The 19,398-nt window shown below is 49.0% G+C and overlaps 1 protein-coding gene across 6 annotated transcripts in view; it reads left to right on the forward strand.

Moving 5' to 3' along the window:
• The first annotated feature begins 1,004 nt into the window (after window positions 1–1,004).
• Window positions 1,005–19,398, forward strand: part of kif3b (kinesin family member 3B) — a 60,988-nt gene continuing 42,594 nt past the window's right edge. For 4 of the 6 annotated variants that reach the window (XR_005461423.1, XR_005461424.1, XM_038803389.1 and 1 more), the window contains exons 1-3: window positions 1,005–1,075; window positions 4,446–4,518; window positions 17,077–18,529. Coding sequence is in view for 4 of the 6 variants with exons in the window: in XM_038803389.1 (XP_038659317.1) it covers window positions 17,129–18,529 (1,401 nt within the window). In the remaining 2 variants the exon portion in view is untranslated. Of the gene's footprint in view, window positions 1,076–4,445; window positions 4,600–6,435; window positions 6,548–17,076; window positions 18,530–19,398 lie in introns of all 6 variants that reach the window. The other 2 variants (XM_038803390.1, XM_038803391.1) reach the window with 2 other exon arrangements.

Here is a 19,398-nt window from a genome sequence, read left to right on the forward strand (position 1 = left end):
AACTAAGGGCATTCAAATGGTCATTGGATAAACATATGGTTGATAAAGGTAGATGCGCTTTAGAGTGGTTTCACAGGTCGGCGCAACATCGAGGGCCGAACGGCCTGTACTGTGCTGTTGTTCTAAGGAGCTCGGGACATGTTTGGGGCTTAACCGCTTCTTGACACCAGTTCTTCGGCTGCCCACAGTACAGTCGAGATGACTCAGTTGACCTCTTCCAGAATCCTCCTCTGCCACCTCTACTGGATGAATTTCGGCCTGTTTGTCCACTGGAGAGGTCGTTTGGCTACTTGTCTGTGAAAGCAGTACCAGAAGCAGCGGGGGAGAGAGATTCCAATTGCCAGGATTCAATTCTCCAATTGGATACTTCACGTTGCTCAGATCTTACACTCTCATTTAGAGAATCATCGAATGGTTACAGACCAAATTGACCCAATGATCCCGATAAGAAAAGCAAGGGACAAAAAAGAGTTTGGAACATTGGGGGAATTAGCTCAAATGGTAGCGTGCTCGCTTAGCATGTGAGAGGTAGTGGGATCGATGCCCACATTCTGGGCAGCACGGTAACATAGTGGTTAGCACGATTGCTTCACAGCTCCAGGGTCCCAGGTTCGATTCCTGGCTTGGGTCACTGTGTATGTGGAGTCTTCATGTTCTGCCCGTGTGTGCATGGGTTTCCTCCGGGTGCTCCGGTTTCCTCCCACAGTCCAAAGATGTGCGGTTTAGGTGGATTGGCCATGCTAAATTGCCCTTAGTGTCCAAAATTGCCTTTAGTGTTGGGTGGGGTTACTGAGTTATGGGGATAGGGTGGAGGTGTGGGGTTGGGTAGGGTGCTCTTTCCAAGCAGACTTGATGGGCTGAATGGCCTCCTTCTACACTGTAAATTCTATGAAATCTCTATGAGTAGCCTGAGGCGTTCCAGCTCCGGAGATTTCTTTCCGGGTTTTGGCTCCAATTCTGAATCCAGCTCCGAATGGTAAATCCAGCTCCGGGATTTCCCTCTCATCCGGGACAGTGGTGCCAGCGCCGACTCTCCTGCGCTAATGGCTGACCGCTGCTCAGGGAGCAGGTAGAGGTACTGAGACGCTTCAATCCGCCTCCTGTCCGCGCCGCTCGCTTTTGGGGAATCGCGGGGCTCGAAGCAGGCGATGGGGAGACTCCCCCGGCTGCCCAGTGCCCGCTCACCGCTGTACTGTGGGCGGCCGAGCGCCTTGTTTCGCCGTTGCTAGGCCGCTGATGATGGAGAGGCTCGCGCGGGGGGCGGGCGGCTCAGGTGAATGCGGGGCCGGCGACAGGAGCTCCTTACAAAGGACGGGGAGAGTGCCCGGCCCACACAGTAATGGGATGGGGAGGGCGCCCAGTCCAGGGGTGGGGGGGGGGGGGGGAAGGGTGCCCAGTCCAGTCCAGGGGTGACGGGGGGTGCGCCCAGTCCAGGGGTGACGGGGGGGGGGGTCCAGTCCAGGGGTGACGGGGGGGGGTCCAGTCCAGGGGTGATGGGGGGGGGGCCCAGTCCAGGTGTGATGGGGGCGGGGGGGGGCCCAGTCCAGGTGTGATGAGGGGGTGGGGCCCAGTCCAGGTGTGATGGGGGGGGGGGGGCCCAGTCCAGGTGTGATGGGGGGGGGGGGGTGGGTGCCCAGTCCAGGGGTGGGTGCCCAGTCCAGGGGTGGGTGCCCAGTCCAGGGGTGATGGGGGGGGGGTGGGTGCCCCAGTCCAGGGGTGATGGGGGGGGGGGGGTGCCCAGTCCAGGGGTGATGGGGGGGTGCCCAGTCCAGGGGTGATGGGGGGGGGGTGCCCAGTCCAGGGGTGAGGGGGGGGGGGGGTGCCCAGTCCAGGGGTGATGGGGGGGGGGGGTGCCCAGTCCAGGGGTGATGGGGTAGGGGGGGGTGCCCAGTCCAGGGGTGATGGGGGGGGGGGGGGGTGCCCAGTCCAGGGGTGATGGGGGGGGGGGGTGCCCAGTCCAGGGGTGATGGGGGGGGGGTGCCCAGTCCAGGGGTGATGGGGGGTGTGCCCAGTCCAGGGGTGATGGGGGGGGGGGCCCAGTCCAGGGGTGATGGGGGGGGGGGGGGTGCCCAGTCCAGGGGTGATGGGGGGGGGGGGTGCCCAGTCCAGGGGTGATGGGGGGGGGGGGTGCCCAGTCCAGGGGTGATGGGGGGGGGGGCCCAGTCCAGGGGTGATGGGGGGGGGGGTGCCCAGTCCAGGGGTGATGGGGGGGGGGGTGCCCAGTCCAGGGGTGATGGGGGGGGGGGTGCCCAGTCGAGGGGTGATGGGGGGGGTTGCCCAGTCCAGGGATGATGGGGGGGGGGGGGGGTGCCCAGTCCAGGGGTGATGGGGGGGGTGGGGTGCCCAGTCCAGGGGTGATGGGGGGGGGGGGGGAGAGGGTGCCCAGTCCAGGGGTGATGGGGGGGGGAGGAGAAGGGGAGGGTGCCAGTCCAGGGGTGATGGGGGGGGGGGAGGGGGGGTGCCCAGTCCAGGGGTGATGGGAGGGTGCCCAGTCCAGGGGTGATGGGAGGGGTGCCCAGTCCAGGGGTGATGGGGGGGGGGGGGGGGGGGAGGGGAGAGGGTGCCCAGTCCAGGGGTGATGGGGGGGGAGGGAGAGGGTGCCCAGTCCAGGGGTGATGGGGGGGGGGGGGGGGGGGAGAGGGTGCCCAGTCCAGGGGTGATGGGGGGGGGGGGGGGGAGAGAGGGTGCCAGTCCAGGGGTGATGGGGGGGGGGAGGGTGCCCAGTCCAGGGGTGATGGGGGGGGGGGGGTGCCCAGTCCAGGGTGATGGGGGGGGGGAGGGGAGGGTGCCCAGTCCAGGGTTGATTGGGGGGGGGGGTGCCCAGTCCAGGGGTGATGGGGGGTGCCCAGTCCAGGGGTGATGGGGGGGGTGCCAGTCCAGGGGTGATGGGGGGGGGGTGCCCAGTCCAGGGTGATTGGGGGGGGGGGGGAGGGAGAGGGTGCCCAGTCCAGGGGTGATGGGGGGGGAGGGTGCCTAGTCCAGGGGTGATGGGGGGGGAGGGCGCCCAGTCCAGGGATGATGGGGGGGGGGGGGAGGGCGCCCAGTCCAGGGGTGATGGGGGGGGGGGGGGAGGGCGCCCAGTCCAGGGGTGATGGGGGGGAGGGCGCCCAGTCCAGGGGTGATGGGAGGGGGAGGGGGCGCCCAGTCCAGCTGTGATGGTGGAAGAGGGTGCCCAGTCCCGCTGTGATAGGGGAGGGTCACCAGTCCAGCGGTGCTGGGGGAGGGACACCAGTCCAGCGGAGTTGGGGAACGCTCTCCAGTCCAGCGGCGATGGGGGAGGGTCTCCAGTCCAGCGGTGATGAGGGAGGGTCTCCAGTCCAGCGGTGAAGGGGGAGGAGGGCGCCCAGTCCAGCGGTGATGGGGGAGGGTCACCAGTCCAGCGGTGATGGGGGAGGGTCACCAGTCCAGCGAAGTTGGGGAACGCTCTCCAGTCCAGCGGCGATGGGGGAGTGTCTCCAGTCCAGCGGTGATGAGGGAGGGTCTCTAGTCCAGCGATGATGGGGGGAGGAGGGCACCCAGTCCCGCTGTGATAGGGGAGGGTCACCAGTCCAGCGGTACTGGGGGATGGTCACCAGTCCAGCGGAGTTGGGGAACGCTCTCCAGTCCAGCGGCGATGGGGGAGAGTCTCCAGTCCAGCGGTGATGAGGGAGGGTCTCCAGTCCAGTGGTGATGGGGGAGGAGGGCGCCCAGTCCAGCTGTGATAGGGGAGGGTCACCAGTCCAGCGGTGATAGGGGAGGGTCACCAGTCCAGCGGAGTTGGGGAACGCTCTCCAGTGCAGCGGCGATGGGGTGGGTCTCCAGTCCAGCGGTGATAGGGGAGGGTCTCCAGTTCAGCAGTGATAGGGGAGGGTCTCCAGTTCAGCAGTGATAGGGGAGGGTCTCCAATCCAGCGGTGATGAGGGAGGGTCACCAGCCCAGCGGTGATGGGGGAGGGTCTCCAATCCAGCGGTGATGGGGGAGAGTCATGGGGCAGTTGTTGGAGTGAGTGTCCAGGAGTGATGGGGGGGGGGGGAACTGGGAGAGTGTTCAGTCCAGGAATGCAGGGGCGGGTGTTCAGGAGAGTGGCGAGTCCAGGACTGGTGTGGTTTGTGTTGGGGAGGGTGTCCACCCCTGCAGTGATGGGAGAGGAGGAGGATGGTGCAACAATTGTCTGGGCAGGGGGCAGAAAGAGCAAAGACTGATTTGGCATAGCGTTGGCAGAGACATTATCGGGTGTGAGATCATCAAGGGCGTGGTCATTGCTGCCCTCACTTGTTATTGCTCACAATTATCCCTGTAATTGTCACTATTTCACTCAGGCATGTTTCATACACTTGATCTTGAATTATCACTCAATTGCTTTTTCCTTTGTTTTTGTAGTATTATATTTGATGATGTAGTAATTTTATGTACTTTGTGACATGTTTATCTAAATCTCCCGTGCTGATACTTCAATTACTTTAAAGGATCTCCCATGGTTTACTGGGCAATTCTTCTACATGATAGCCTGACTCTAATTGGAAAAGCAGTTGCGTTGTGGTGAGTATAATTCTACCACATAGCTGGTTATCATTAATAAAATCAAGTTTAACACGGCTGAAAAGGTCATCTCAGGAGCAAGTGAGTCCAGAATACGTTATTCAGCTGTAAATCTGCATTTTACTGTAATATATACTGTTTATTCCTATTGTACTGTCGTTATCTCAGTGATTTGGGAAGTAATATCAGCCAGAGGATTGAGAATATATGTGGTGATTCCACTGCACAAAAAAATCTCGCCTGACTTAGTTGAATCCTAATAGCTGTTTCTATCGCAGTGAGAGGCCGGATTGATACCTCGCTCTTTGAGATCTTTTTCTGCAGTGTGTTTAATATTACGCAAGACTATTAAGTGCACTACCATTAAAATTGAAATACAAATGGAATTTTGTGACTGAGATCACTGGAGCTAATGGGCTTTGTTTTGCTATCGTCTGTTTTTAATAACACCTACAGAAGTTTAGTTTTGGCTGGAAGCTGGTGCTAAACTTGTATTGCACAGAGTTATGGTGCCACCTTTGTGTTGAAGTATATTTAAAACAAGACATTGATTGCAAGTTAAAGGTTGCATGGGATATTGGTTATGTTCTCTACATTGCAAATTTTAAAGCTAGCATGAACAGAAATAAAAGGCAGAGCCAGCCCAAACTTTGCATAGACATTGAATATAGTATATTGTTACTGTGTATCAGGGTCACTCATGGCATTGATAATCTGTTGTGTCCTGCAGAATTGTCAAAATCACAAATGGGTTATGATTAATTCATTGAGTGAAGGCATTCTAATCACAGCCTGTTCAATTTATTTTACACTTTGTAATTCTATAATTTGAAATCCGAAAGTTCTCTGTAATATGACTTTGTCCTTGTAATTTCATAACATCAGACTTTTTATTTCCACTCCTGTAGGGTGCAAATTGTATTTACTTGTACAGTAGGGCAAATAAACATTCCCTTATTGCTTACAACTGTTTCCATAACAACCAGCAGTGTGAAGGTACAGAATCCACACAGCTTTCTTTTACTGAAATCATTTGGTATTTGTCAGACTTCTGTAAGAGTGACTAATGCCTCCTTATGAATTGCATTGGCTGATATATTGATATTTTTGTGCTCTAATTCACTTGGTTTATTGGCTCCAGTTGTTTTGCACCATAACTAGGATGCAGCGTGAGAATTTAGTTTCAGTTTACTTGTTCCTGTTCCTCTCAAAGGGGCCTTCCTCATTCCTGAGAGTGTAATTAGGCTGAAATTAAGGTTCTCTGATGTGTTGTGTATTGTAATTTGTTTAATTTCTCCTTTCCTCTATTTTAAAATGACTTCTCTCACCTCTACATTGGTAGCGTGCAATTGGTATATGACAAATAGTTTTCTATGATTTGATTTAATGTATTACTGTATTTATTATGGTGACTGTAGGTTTATTTTCTAAAACTTTCCCTTTCCAATAAAAAGATGTTTTATTCCCATAAGAATATTAGCAGAACCTTTGAGGTGGAATTTAATTTGTGTTGCGATGGCTCTGGGGTGTTTGGATCCTGACTGGAAGATTTGAATTTGGATTTTTATGGATTCATCCAGTAAGTGGAATTGTGAGTTAAGAAAGGGAGTGGGATTCATTTCTTACCTTTCCCTTTGCCTTACTAACTGCAGCAATATTGACCCACTCTGAACATCAGCAAATGCAAATAAGGGCAGTAATAAAATAATGGGAACACTTTTTAAATCAAAAATAAGGTTGTGGTACCCTGATAGCTCAATCTGTAAATACGCCACCCAATATGGAACTAAACTTTGCACACTGGGAAAATATTGTACAAGGTTCAGACCCCATCCTCTTTTAGGTTAATTATCTCATTGTTGTAAGGATCCAACTATTGGTCTCGGCAAAAAGAGAGTTCAACCTCTTGATTTTCAGTGACTTCTGCAAGATGGTGTGTACACGTTAGATGGCTGAAGACTAGTCTCGGCGTTGCTGAATTGCCTAACTCGTTCACTAACTGTCAAAACCTGGACTCGCTTATTAAGAGGTAAAGGGAGGCAGCAGGATTCATAGAATCATGTAATGCATTTGGCTTATTGAGTCCATGCTCTCTGCAAGGGCCATTTAAACGACTCCACTTGCCGACTCTTAGCCATAGCAATTTGTTTTCTGTTGAGCTGCTTGTGAAAGTCATGATTGAATCTGGCTGCACCAGACTCTAGGTAGTGCATTCCAGTTGCAAACCGCTTGCTGAAAAATAAAAACTTTTGCTCATGATGATTATGGTTCTTCTCAAATCTTTTCTGCAACCTGCGTCAAGCCATAGTATCTTTACTGCAGTGCAGTGCCCAGAATTAGATACAATCCGCCAATGCTTTAAAAAGGCTCATTGTAATTCCTTACTTTTGTACTTTATGCCTCTGTTTATAAAGTCCAAGATTCCCATCTGCCACTTTAACCACATTCCCCACCTGCCATGCTACTTTCAATCATTTGTGCATACATTCCCCCAGAATGTAAAACATGTCCAAAAACATGCGTCCTCCATTACTGTTTCCTGTAACTCGGCCAAATGTGTACCAGCTACTGTCCTTTAATTCTGTGGGCTTCAACTTTGCTGGCAAGTGTGTTGTATGGCACTTTATCAAATGCATTAGCCTCATCAAAAAGCTCAATCAAGTTGGTTAAACATGATTTGTCTTATTTTGAAATGTTTTTATTCATGTTTTTCATTTTATACAATCCAAAATAAACAAGTCTGTGTGGACCAGATACAATTTACAAAAGCCTAATATTGCAAATACCCCCAAGACCCTACCCCTGACCCCCCTGTACTTTTATATTTTATTTGGAATTTTTACATGTGTACATTATACAAAAGGTGAGTAAGAAGGTTCGTATGTACAATTTACATATTTCCCTTTCACTGACCCCCGCCCTATTTGTTGTTCAGACACCACCTTGGGCTCTTTCTTCCGTCGTGGATGCTGGAGGCCCTCTTTCATTTTGGATTTGTTACTGTTGGCCTCCTCCTCTGTCCCCCTCCTCTGTCCTTGCCCCTGTCCCCTCCTAATGTTTCCCTTGTTTCCTCCCTTGCTGCCCCTCTTCCCCCTCCCCCTTGTTCCTATCTGCTCAGTGTCCTGTCTCCCCTCACTGGCCCCCCGCATCCCTCCCTATCCGCTATTAGCCTCGAACAGGTCTTGGAACAGGCGAATGAATACAGTAATCCCCCTTTATAACGCGGGTGTTGGGGTCCAAGACAGCCACCCGCGTTGCATCCGAGCCGCGGATATCCACGATGGGGGTTTTAAATTTATTTTAAAAATCTATGCATGCGCTTCCCATTGTGAGTCTACGGGGGGGCGGCTCACACAGCCTTGCCTTTGAAACTGACATGCAGCGCAGGATGCAAGTGCGTGCGGCAGATGGGGTGCAGACAGCAAGACCTTGTAAATTCCTGGTAAGTTTCTGTGGGTTGTTTTAATTAGATCCACGATGGGGGTTTTAAATTTATTTAAAAATCTATGCATGCGCTTCCCATTGTGAGTCTACGGGGGGCGGGGGGAGAGGTCAGACCCCCGTAGACTCACAATGGGAAGCGCATGCATAGATTTTAAAATAAATTTAAAACCCCCATCGTGGATCTAATTAAAACAACCCACAGGAACTTACAAGGTCTTGCTGTCTGCACCCCATCTGCCGCACGCGCTTGCACCCTGCGCTGCATGTCAGTTTCAAAGGCAAGGCTGTGTGAGCTGCTCCTCTCTCACTGAATCCCAGTGAGAGAGGAGCAGCCGGCAGTGTCAATTTCAGCTGGCAGTGTCAATTTCAGCGGCCGGCTCACTTTAATCCGGAGAGGGAAGCTGACAGTTGGGGTCCATAAGCCCCCCCGCCGTATATCGTGAACCGCGGTATTGCGGAGCGCGGTATAACGGGGGACTACTGTAGTCCACACATTTTGTGGAAGCCCTCTTCCAACCCTCGGATGGTGTATTTGATCTTCTCCAGATGGATAAATTACGACAGGTCAGCTAGTCGGTCCGCAGCTGGGGGTGGTGCTGCTGATAGCCAGCTGAACAGGATTCTAAGGCGTGCAATTAGGGAAGCAAAAGCAAGGACATTGGCCCTCTTCCCCACATATAGTTCTGGCTGGTCTGAAACCCCGAAGACTGCCACTCTTGGGCACAGCTCCACCCTCACCCACATCGCCATGAAGAAGCCTGTCCAGAACCCGCCAACTCTGGGGCCGGCCCAGAACATGTGGGCGTGGTTATCCGGACCTTCCTGGCACCGATCACACTTGTCCACCACCTCCGGGAAGAACCTATTCATTTGGGTTCTGGTTAGATGTGCTCTGCACCACTTTGAGCTGCATGAGGCTCAGCCATGTGCAGGAGGAGGTGCAGTTGGCCCTGCTCAGTGCTTCGCTCCACAGTCCCCACCTTGCCTCCGTCCTTAGTTCACCCTCCCATTTCTGTCTTGCTCCGTCTAATGGTGTCCTTGCCATTTCTGACAGTCGTCCTTAAATGTCCCCACAGTTCCCCTTCTCCATACCGTCCGCCTCCAGCAGTTCTTCCAGCATTGTGTCTCTTGGGGCCCGAGGTGACCTCGTCTCCTTGCGGAGAAAATTTTTGATTTGTAAATGTTGGAGCTCTCGTCCGCTCAGTAGCTCACCCAGGGTTGCAGGTCTGTTCCCCCATGTAGAAGTCCCTAATCACTAGCGTCTCTCTTTCTCCCCCCCCCCCCCCCCCCCCAAAAATCCTGACTCCACTTCTTAAAAGTGGCGTCGAGCATCACTGGTGGGAATTTGTGGTTACCGCAGATGGGGGCTATGGTGGACACCTCAGTTCAACCGAAATGCTGTCTCATCTGGTTCTAAGTTTTTAACATAGCTGCCACCACTGGGCTGGATGTGTACTTTGCCAGAGGGGGTGGAGCGCTGTCGTGGTTAGGGCTCGGAGGGTCATTCCTGTACAGGAGAACTCCATTTCCACCCATTCCTTGTTTGGCTCACTTATTAATCTCTTCACTCTTTCAGCTATGGCTGCCCAGTGATAGTATTGCAGGTTTAGGAGGGTCAGGCTGCCCATGTTTCTTCTCCTCTGCTGTGTATTTTTGGAGATCCACATACACACACACACACACACACACACACACACACACACACACACACACACACACACACACACACAAACAAACACTATAATCATTTTATCTTTTCCTTGCAAAATTGCCTTGGGGATGAAGATTGGTATGGATCTAAATCGGAAGAGGAACCTTGGCAGTATATTCATCTTGATCGTCTGCATCCTCCCTGCCAGGGAGAGCGGAATGCATCCCATCGCTGTAGATCCTTTTTTTAAAAAGATGTTTTTATTCTCCATTTTCACATTTTCCTTCAAAATTTACACCCCACCAACAAGCAGTAAACGGTAACAGATACAAAGTCAATACCCTTAACATCAACAACGATCCCGCCCAGGTCTCTTTCTCCTTTGTCTGACCCCAGGGAAAACCCTGAAGGCCCCTTTAGCACACAAACCCCGTATACACATCCACACCCCAAAGAACCCTCATTATGACTGAAAGTCCCATTTCTTCCCTTGTCCAAATATATACAATGTTGGCTCCTATAGCCCATACACCGGCACGCAGTGAAACAAAAAAAATGAAAAAATATAGTCATGAGGCTACATCGGTACATGACCATTTCTCAATTCTGCCACAGTCCTGCCTTCGCAAACTCCTCCGCTGCTTCTGCCGTCCCAAAATAAAAGTCCTTGAACTTGTAGGTCACCCTCAGCTTTGCTGGATATACAATGCCACACTGCACCCTGCTAATGTACAGTGTCCTCTTCACCCGGTTGAATGCAGCCTGCCTTCTCGCCAGCTCCACTGTAAAGTCCTGGTATATTCGTATACCAGCTCCAACCCACTGCACCACCCGCTTCTGCTTAGCCCAGCGCAGGACCTTCTTTACACTACCTACGGAAGCGCAGAGTAACTACTCTTGGCGACTCACTTGCCTTTGGTACCAGCCTCCACGACTGATTAGCCCGATCCAGCTCATATCGGGAGGGATCCTCCCCCTCCCCCAATAGTTTTGCCAACATCGTGGCAAAATACTCAGTCCGCCTCAGTCCTTCCACTCCCACAATCAGGCAGCCCCTCAACCCTCAAATTCTGTCGCCTGGATCTGTTTTCCAGATCTCGCAGATCCTTGTTGATCTCGTCACCTTCCGCATCTCCTTCCCCATCGAGGTAAGTTGATCACTGTGCTGCAGTAATGTCTTTTCCACTTCCTTCAGCGCCTCGCCTTGCCCCCGCACCTTCGCCACCACTGTCCTCACCGGGGTAATCGCCTCCTCCACCAGTGCTTTCAAAACTGCCCCCATCTCATTCCTCATTGCCTCCCAGTGTTTTGTAAATTGCCTTTCGACTTCCACAGCTATCACCTTCGTTATTTCTTCAGCCGTAAGCAATGCGGCCTCCCCTGGTGCTCCAGCCTCCATTTTCTTTACTGACCCCGCGGTGACCTTCCCACTCCCGACTAACTTTCAGCCGCTTTTCTCACGGCCGTTTTTTTTGCTGATCTTCGATATTTCCCCTCTCTGTGCTGTCTCCCGACTTTTGCTGCCTCCGCTGCCCTTAGGACCGGGCGTTACCCCCCGACAATGCCATTCCCGAACGGGAGCCCTCCAATCTGCGGCTGCCTCCCGCCCGCCGTCACCGGAAGTCCCGCTGTAGATCCTTTTTAACGTCCTCCGCCAGACTGGTCAGATTCCATTTGTGGATCCGTGTCCAATTGTGGGCTATCTGATTCCCCAAGTAGCGGAATTTGTTTTGGGCCAGTTTGAATGGTAGACCCTCCAGCTCTGTCCCTCCCCCGTTTGGGTTTACCGGGAAAACCTCACTTTTGCATTGGTTGAGCTTGTAGCCTGAGAAGCAACCAAACTCTTGAAGGAGCCTCATGATTTCCTTCAAGCCGTTCCACCGGTCCGAGATGTAGAGGAGCAGGTCATCGCATATAGTGAGACTCGGTGATCTCTGCCTCCTCTTCGGATACCTTTTCAGCCTGTTGCATCTCGCATAGCAATTGCCTAGGGCAAACAGGAGGGGAGACAGTGGGCATTCCTGCCTGGTGCCTCAGTGCAACTGGAAGTATTCCGAGCTGATGGTGTTGGTCCAAACACTCGCCTTGGGGGCGTTGAAGATGAGGTGAACCCGATCCTGAGCCCAAACCTCTCCAGTACCTCTATGAGGTACTTACATTCAACCCTGCCAAATTCCTTTTCTATGTCCAGGGAGACGATCGATCACCTCTGGTGTTCTCTCCCTGGATGGGGCTACTACCACATTCAGCTCCCACTTTTTTTAATCCAGCATCATCTCCTGCCGTGCTTTTTGGAACCAAACCGTAACATGACCTTCAGGATATGGAGGAAGAAATTTTGGTTGGGAAAGGAAAACATTTTTTTGCAAATGTCTACCTAATTCTATTGAAACATATAAGTCTCTTCAATGAATAAACATGTAAAAGGTATTTTGTTCCCTGTTAGTTAATAAAGTAAATCTTGATACCACTGTTCATTAATACGCAATATTGCTGCAGTACCTCATGTGGTTTGTTTGCAAGAGCTGGGCTTAAGAAATCAATTCATGCTATGTAGATTATTGCACCCAGTCTTCTAAGGTAATAAAATATTTCCAAATAGAATTATAATTGAGATGCCATGACTTATTCTGAAATATTGTATTACTATAGTGTGGACTTAATTTAAAATATTTTTTTTTTCAGTCTTTATTCTCCACTCATGAGAGTGAGACTGTAGCAAACTTGGAAACATTTTTGATGTAGAAGTTTTTACTCGTGTGGATCTGGTTTTACAGAGAGTAAAATATATATGTAGAATTATGGATGATTGGGAGTGAGTAATGTAGTTTACAATTATTCCAGAGATTCAGACTACCTGGAAAGCCATGGGAGGAAAGTGCAATTTAGTAATCAGTTTATTCAAGATTTACTTCACCTGCTGTGGAATGCTGCAGTGAAATTACAATCTCCTTTGCTGAAATTTGGCCAAAATGTCATCATTCCTCCTGCTAGAATTTAAATGTGGGCACAAAAGTACAGTAGCTAACATTACATCTAAAATAAAAGTAAATATGATGACTTTTTATGATGTAATTTTCTTGGGTGGAACTCATCAAGATTGAGAAATGATTCAGTCCTGGACCAATGCATAGTTGTCGAAACAATGCTCTGTCTTCAGTCTGAGGACATCTTCCATTGTGTTTGGCGCCACTGTTGGGCTTAAATGAGGTCAATTAAGAACACATCCAGTGGCTCTAAAATGGGTATCAGTTAGGTGTTGTAGGCCATCAAGTTCTATGGCAACCCAGACTGTAGAGTAGTGGAAGCAGGGAATCACAATGGCTTTGGCATATGCTAGAATGAGATTGGTAGACAGTTTAACATTTAAGACAGAAGCATCTAGAGCAAACAAAACCCTGGAAGTGGCAGAAGAATGTGATGGAGATTACAAGCGTACCCTTGATAGGTTTTCTGAAGAGAGATTTAGAAAGGAAACAGCAAGTTGGGAAAGAAAATCGGGAATAAGTTAGCATATAGTGCACATCTGTGTGTCCTAACAATGGAATAAAAAGTGCAGAACTTTTTTTTTATTAATTTAGATTACCCAATTATTTTTTCCAATTAAGGGGCAATTTCGCATGGCCAATCCACCGACTCTGCACATTTTTGGGTTGTGGGGGTGAAACCCACGCAGATACGGGGAGAATGTGCAAACTCCACACGGACAGTGAAAAGTGCAGAATTAACGGAACTGGTAGATAAGCTGCAGAATGGAATGGATTGCTGGCAGGAGAGCACGTCTGTCCTCAAAAATCAGTTACATTTGGAAGAGGAGGTACATGATAGAGTGCATTGTGCTAAGAAAAAACTACTGCGGTTAGACCAAAGATTGGAACAAAATATTGGTTTCCAGTCAGAATTTACCAGATCCAGTGTAGAGTTGGAAGATGCCTGGGGACTTTGAGGAAGTTAATTCAGCCACAACGTGTCATCTCCCCTGAAGTAGACCATTCCCAGTGTTTAGCCAAAATCAAACAACCCGAGACACTGTAATCAGCTAGTAGTTGCTGTCTCCAAGGCCAACGCAGTTGATACAGTTGAAAGTAGTCAGCTCCCCAGTTGAAGTTCATGATATTCTTTTCCTGATGGCATTCTATCACTGCCATTCCCTACAGTTTATTTTTGAACCTGCCCGGTTCTTACCAACCAGTTTATATGCGGTATCTTTTAAGGGTCTGGTCAGCTTCGGCTACTGGGCAGCCTCCCTGCACTGCCTCAGCTACTGTCTTTCCTGACTGTAACTTACTTCCACAGCTCTGTCTCCACAATTTATCTAGGGATCTGCTCTTCGTGCATGGCTCTGCCTCCTCAACTTGACATGTTTTAAAAGAAAATAATTTTTATTCAAATTTTCAACAAATTTTAACAAACGCAACAAAGAGAAACAGTAACCCACCCCCACGATACAAAAGCAATTAATTAACAAAACAAAAACAAATGAGCATAAAACCGTGAAACCACGCCCCCACAGCAAACACGTAGCCCCCCCCCCCCCCCCCTCTCCCGTTGCTGCTGAAGTTGACCATCCTCTAATGTTCCGCCAGGAAGTCTAGAAACAGCTGCCACCGCCGAAAGAACCCTTACACCAACCCCCTCAGGGCAAACTTGACCCTCTCCAGTTTAATGAACCCTCGCTGATCCAGGATTCCGCGCTCGGGGGCTTCGCATCCTTCCACTGCAAAAGGATCCTGCGCCGGGCTACCAGGGACGCAAAGGCCAGGATCCCGGCCTCTTTCGCCTCCTGCACTCCTGGCTCCGATGCTACCCCGAAAATTGCGAGCCCCCAGCACGGCTCCACCCTGGAGCCAACCACCCTTGACAGGGTCCCCGCAACACCCCTCCAAAAGCCCTCCAACGCAGGACACGCCCAGAACATGTGGGTGTAGTTTGCTGGGCTCCCCGAACACCTGCTGCACCTGTTTTCTCCCCCAAAGAACCGGCTAAGCCTGGTCCCAGTCATATGCACCCTATGCAGCACCTTTAATTGGATTAAACTAAGCCATGCGCAAGAGGAGGAGGAATTCACGCTCCCCAAAGCATCCGCCCATGTCCCCTCATCGATCTCCTCTCCCAGCTCCTCCTCAACTTCACATGTTAATGGTCTGTCCCGCCAGCACAGTTCTGCCTCCTATCCTTGCACCTCCTGTCCTAAGTTCCCCTTTCAGATTCTCTTGTAACTTGGCCAGACTATCCTCAGGCAGGCTTGTTGCATTAACTATGGGTGGTAAATAAAATATACTCATCCAATTTGCAGAGGCATTTCGATGATCTGATACGAGTATTCTGCCACTACACTAAATTGTTGTGGTGGACTTTTTCCAACTATCCACAGCAGATCCAGGGACGGATTAGAATGTTTGTTCATGGTTCAATCATGGAAGCAACTGCCCCAGAGAAACCCCTGGAGGAACACTCTCCTCTAATACAGCACTAACACAACAATCACAGGGAGAACATTCTAATGCAGTTGTCTGTACCAAGTCACATACGGACTGGTTAATCAGTACACAGAACATGGTTAATCTTTTTTAAAATCTTGTCTACATGGCTTTGTTGTTAAATCTTCACCCAAAAGCGTGTCTGTAATCTTCTTGCTAGGAACTCTGTTCCTCCAAAAGTAAACAACATCGTTGATGAGGTCTGCTGATATTAGAGCCTTGAGTTGGAGCATTTGACTAGCATGCGCTCTTCACTCTAATTCACGGTAGCACAGTGGTTAGCACCTTTGCTTCACAGCTGGATCCCAGGTTCGATTCCGGGCTTGGGTCACTATTTGTGCAGAGTCTACACGTTCTCCCTGTGTCTGCGTGGCTTTCCTCCGGGTGCTCCGCTTTCCTCCTACAAGTCCCAAAAGACGTGCTGTTAGGTGACTTGGACATTCTGAATTCTCCCTCTGTGTTCCTGAACAGGTGCTAGAATGTGGCGATTAGGAGCTTTTCACAGCAACTTCATTGCAGTGTTAATGTAAGCCTACTTGTGACAATAAAGATTATCATATTATAGACTATTCCACTTTTACTAAATCTATTAATTCATTGTTACACATCACAATCCGTGATCTCATAGTATGATTTACCTTCATGCACATCGAACAACATGCTCTTCATGGAGTTAAGCATCTCCACAACCTGCACAAAGCTTTTCAACCTTTGCAGATAAGGTGATAGATGCTTAAGTACAAAGTTCCCGTTAATTTTTATTTGGAATGCGTGAGCAATTTGTATAAGTGTACAGCTGTCCACACCAGTCTGCATGGGGATTTTTGGGCAGCTCCTAAGCCACACAGTTAAATGGAAATGAAAGATGAGCTTTCATGAGCATTCCTCTCCTCAATGATGGCAGAGTCCAGCAAGAGTGCAAAAGTGAAAGCATCTTTAGCCAAAAGTGCATCGTGAATGATTCTTGGCATTTTTTTTAAAATTCAGTTTTATGGAATATGGGCTTAGCTGGCTCAGCTAGCGTTTGTTATCCATCCCTAATTGCCCTTGAGAAGGTGGCGATGAGCTGCCTTCTTGAACCACTGCAGTCCATGTGGTGTAGGTGTTCCCACTGTGCTATTAGGAAGGGAGTTCCATGATTTTGACCCAGTGACAGTGAAGGACCAGCGATATATTTCCAAGTCAGGATGGTGAATGATTTGGAGGGGAACCTCTGGGTGGTGGTATTCCTATGTGTCTGCTGCCCCTGTCCTTCTAGATGATAGAGATCCTGATGTCCCCACCATCATAGATGCCAATCTAAAGCAGATGGCAGTTGAGTGTGCTGGACAGAGGCTATGACCCTGACAACATTCCGGCTGTATTACTAATCCCTTTGTTTCGACTCAAAATCTTCAAATATCTGACTTAATGACATTGAGAGCAATATGGACTGCAGGTGTTCAAGAGTGAGACCTACCTTCTTCAGGATAGCTAAGAATGGACAATAAATGTCACCAATGCCCACATCTCTCGAATTAATAAAACAAAATATCGTGTTTGATGAAGTGTACTTTTGAACAGAAGAGTGTGTGGAATTCCATTGTATGTGGAAGGATTGAAAATAAACTGGCAGATTTCATCTCTTGCTTTACAATTTGCAAAATAATGCTTAAAAGCTTGTAACTTAAAACATATGTTTATGTTAAAAATTTATGAAATGTTTTCTAAATGTTTGGTGCAAGTATTGGCTAGGAAAGGGATCCACTATTATGTACTGTGCAACTATTATGTCTGCATCCTAAATTAGTGGCTAGGCAATGAAACCAAAAACTAATTTCATATTATATGTGACAACCTGAATTTAACTTTCTGTATAACAACCTTAATGAAGATTTTTAAGAATATCGTTAGATTTTGTCAATGTGATACATTGCCATTAGTTTATGTTTAGTAGACTAATTGAGTTGAGTGGGTGATTGACGTGTGCTAAATCTTTTACAGGTTCTCACTGGGAAGAACGTTTCTTAACATTTGAATTTGATCACAACGCACAATGTCAAAGTTAAAAAGTTCTGAATCGGTTAAGGTGGTTGTGCGCTGTCGGCCAATTAACGAGAAGGAAATTGCAGGTGGCTATGGAAAAGTTGTTGACATAGATGCAAAACTGGGTCAGATTTTGGTGAAAAACCCCAAAGCAGGTCCAAGTGAACTACCCAAGACTTTCACATTTGATGCTGTGTATGACTACAATTCTAAACAAGTAGAACTATATGATGAGACCTTTCGGCCTCTTGTGGAATCAGTTCTACTGGGTTTTAATGGGACAATTTTTGCTTATGGACAGACTGGAACAGGGAAAACATATACCATGGAAGGACTCCGCACAGACCCCGAAAGGAGAGGTGTAATCCCAAATTCTTTTGAGCACATATTCACACACATCTCTCGATCACAAAATCAGCAGTACTTGGTTAGAGCATCATATCTGGAGATTTACCAAGAAGAAATAAAGGATTTACTTGCAAAAGACCAAACTAAAAGGTTGGAGCTAAAGGAGAGGCCAGACACTGGTGTATACGTCAAAGACTTGTCTTCCTTTGTGACAAAAAATGTGAAAGAAATTGAACATGTTATGAATGTTGGTAATCAGAATCGGTCCGTTGGTTCCACAAACATGAACGAACACAGCTCTCGTTCCCACGCTATCTTTGTTATAACAGTTGAATGCAGTGAAATTGGACTTGATGGAGAGAACCATATACGTGTGGGAAAGTTAAATTTAGTAGACCTTGCTGGGAGTGAACGACAAGCTAAAACTGGAGCTCAAGGGGAACGGTTAAAAGAAGCGACAAAGATTAACCTTTCTCTCTCAGCACTGGGCAATGTAATATCTGCGCTTGTGGATGGTAAAAGCACCCATATTCCCTACAGAGATTCAAAACTAACTCGATTGCTTCAGGACTCATTGGGAGGGAATGCCAAGACCGTTATGGTGGCAAATATTGGTCCTGCTTCCTATAACTGTGAGGAGACGCTTACAACTCTACGATATGCAAATCGCGCCAAGAACATTAAGAATAAACCACGCGTAAATGAAGATCCCAAAGATGCACTTTTGAGAGAGTTTCAGGAGGAGATAGCTCGGCTGAAAGCTCAACTGGCGAAGCGGGGTGGAGGCAAGCGGAAGAAGAAGAATCGAAGGAGGCCGGGGGTAGAAGGAGATGAGGAACTAGAGGAGGATGATGGCGAAGGAGAAGAGGATGAAGGAATTAAAAATGAACCTGAATATTGGAGGGAACAGCAGGAAAAGCTGGAGAGAGAAAAGAAAGCCATTCTGGATGACCACAGCTTAGTGGCAGATGAGAAACAGAAACTTTTGCATGAAAAGGAGAAAAAGATGGGAGATGTGCGGAGAGAGAGAGAAGCCTCGGAGACCCTTGCTACTAAAATTAAGGTATAGTAATACAGAACTGCATTCATTATTGGTTAATCTGAATTGACATTGGTAATACTATGAAGTTTGATTCGAATAGATAACTTCAGTTGAGATGGAAAGTCTGCCAAGTGACTTGCTATACATCTTGCATTATATTGTACAAAGCATAATGTTTGGCATATAGTCATCAATGTTCAATTCAATCTTGCAAACTGCTATGAAAGAAGGTTGGTACACTGCTTGCCTGTCCTAAGTCAGCAGAGAATCAGGAAATGGAGCCAGTATATTTGTTTGAAATGTGTTTTGATTTCCTGTGTCCATAGGGTATAAGTAAGATAAATAAAAATTCTGATCATTATTGCTCGGTTATGGAAGGCAGAGACGCAGTGGAGAGGAAGGCAGAGACGCAGTGGAGAAGGGCACAGGGCGCGGTCTATGAGTATGGGGAAAAGGCGAGCAGGATGCTGGCACACCAGCTTCGCAAACGAGATGCGGCTAGGGAGATTGGGGGAGTGAAGGAGAGGGGCGGGAAGGTAGTGCAGAAGGGGCAAGAAGTGAATGGGGTCTTCAGGGATTTTTACAAGGAGTTGTATCGGTCTGAGCCGCCGACGAGGAGAGGGGGAATGGAGGACTTCCTAAACAAATTGAGGTTCCCAAGGGTCCAGGAGGGGCTGGTAGAAGGGCTGGGGGCGCCAATAGGGCTAGAGGAGCTAGTCAAGGGAATAGGTCAGATGCAAGCGGGGAAGGCGCCGGGGCCAGATGGGTTCCCGGTGGAATTCTACAAGAAAAATGTGGACTTGGTGGGACCGGTACTGGTACGAGCCTTTAATGAGGCGCGAGAGGGGGGGGTTCTGCCCCCGACAATGTCGCAGGCTCTGATCTCCCTG

This window comes from Scyliorhinus canicula, chromosome 7, assembly GCF_902713615.1.
Source record: "Scyliorhinus canicula chromosome 7, sScyCan1.1, whole genome shotgun sequence".
NCBI classification, from domain to species: domain Eukaryota; kingdom Metazoa; phylum Chordata; class Chondrichthyes; order Carcharhiniformes; family Scyliorhinidae; genus Scyliorhinus; species Scyliorhinus canicula.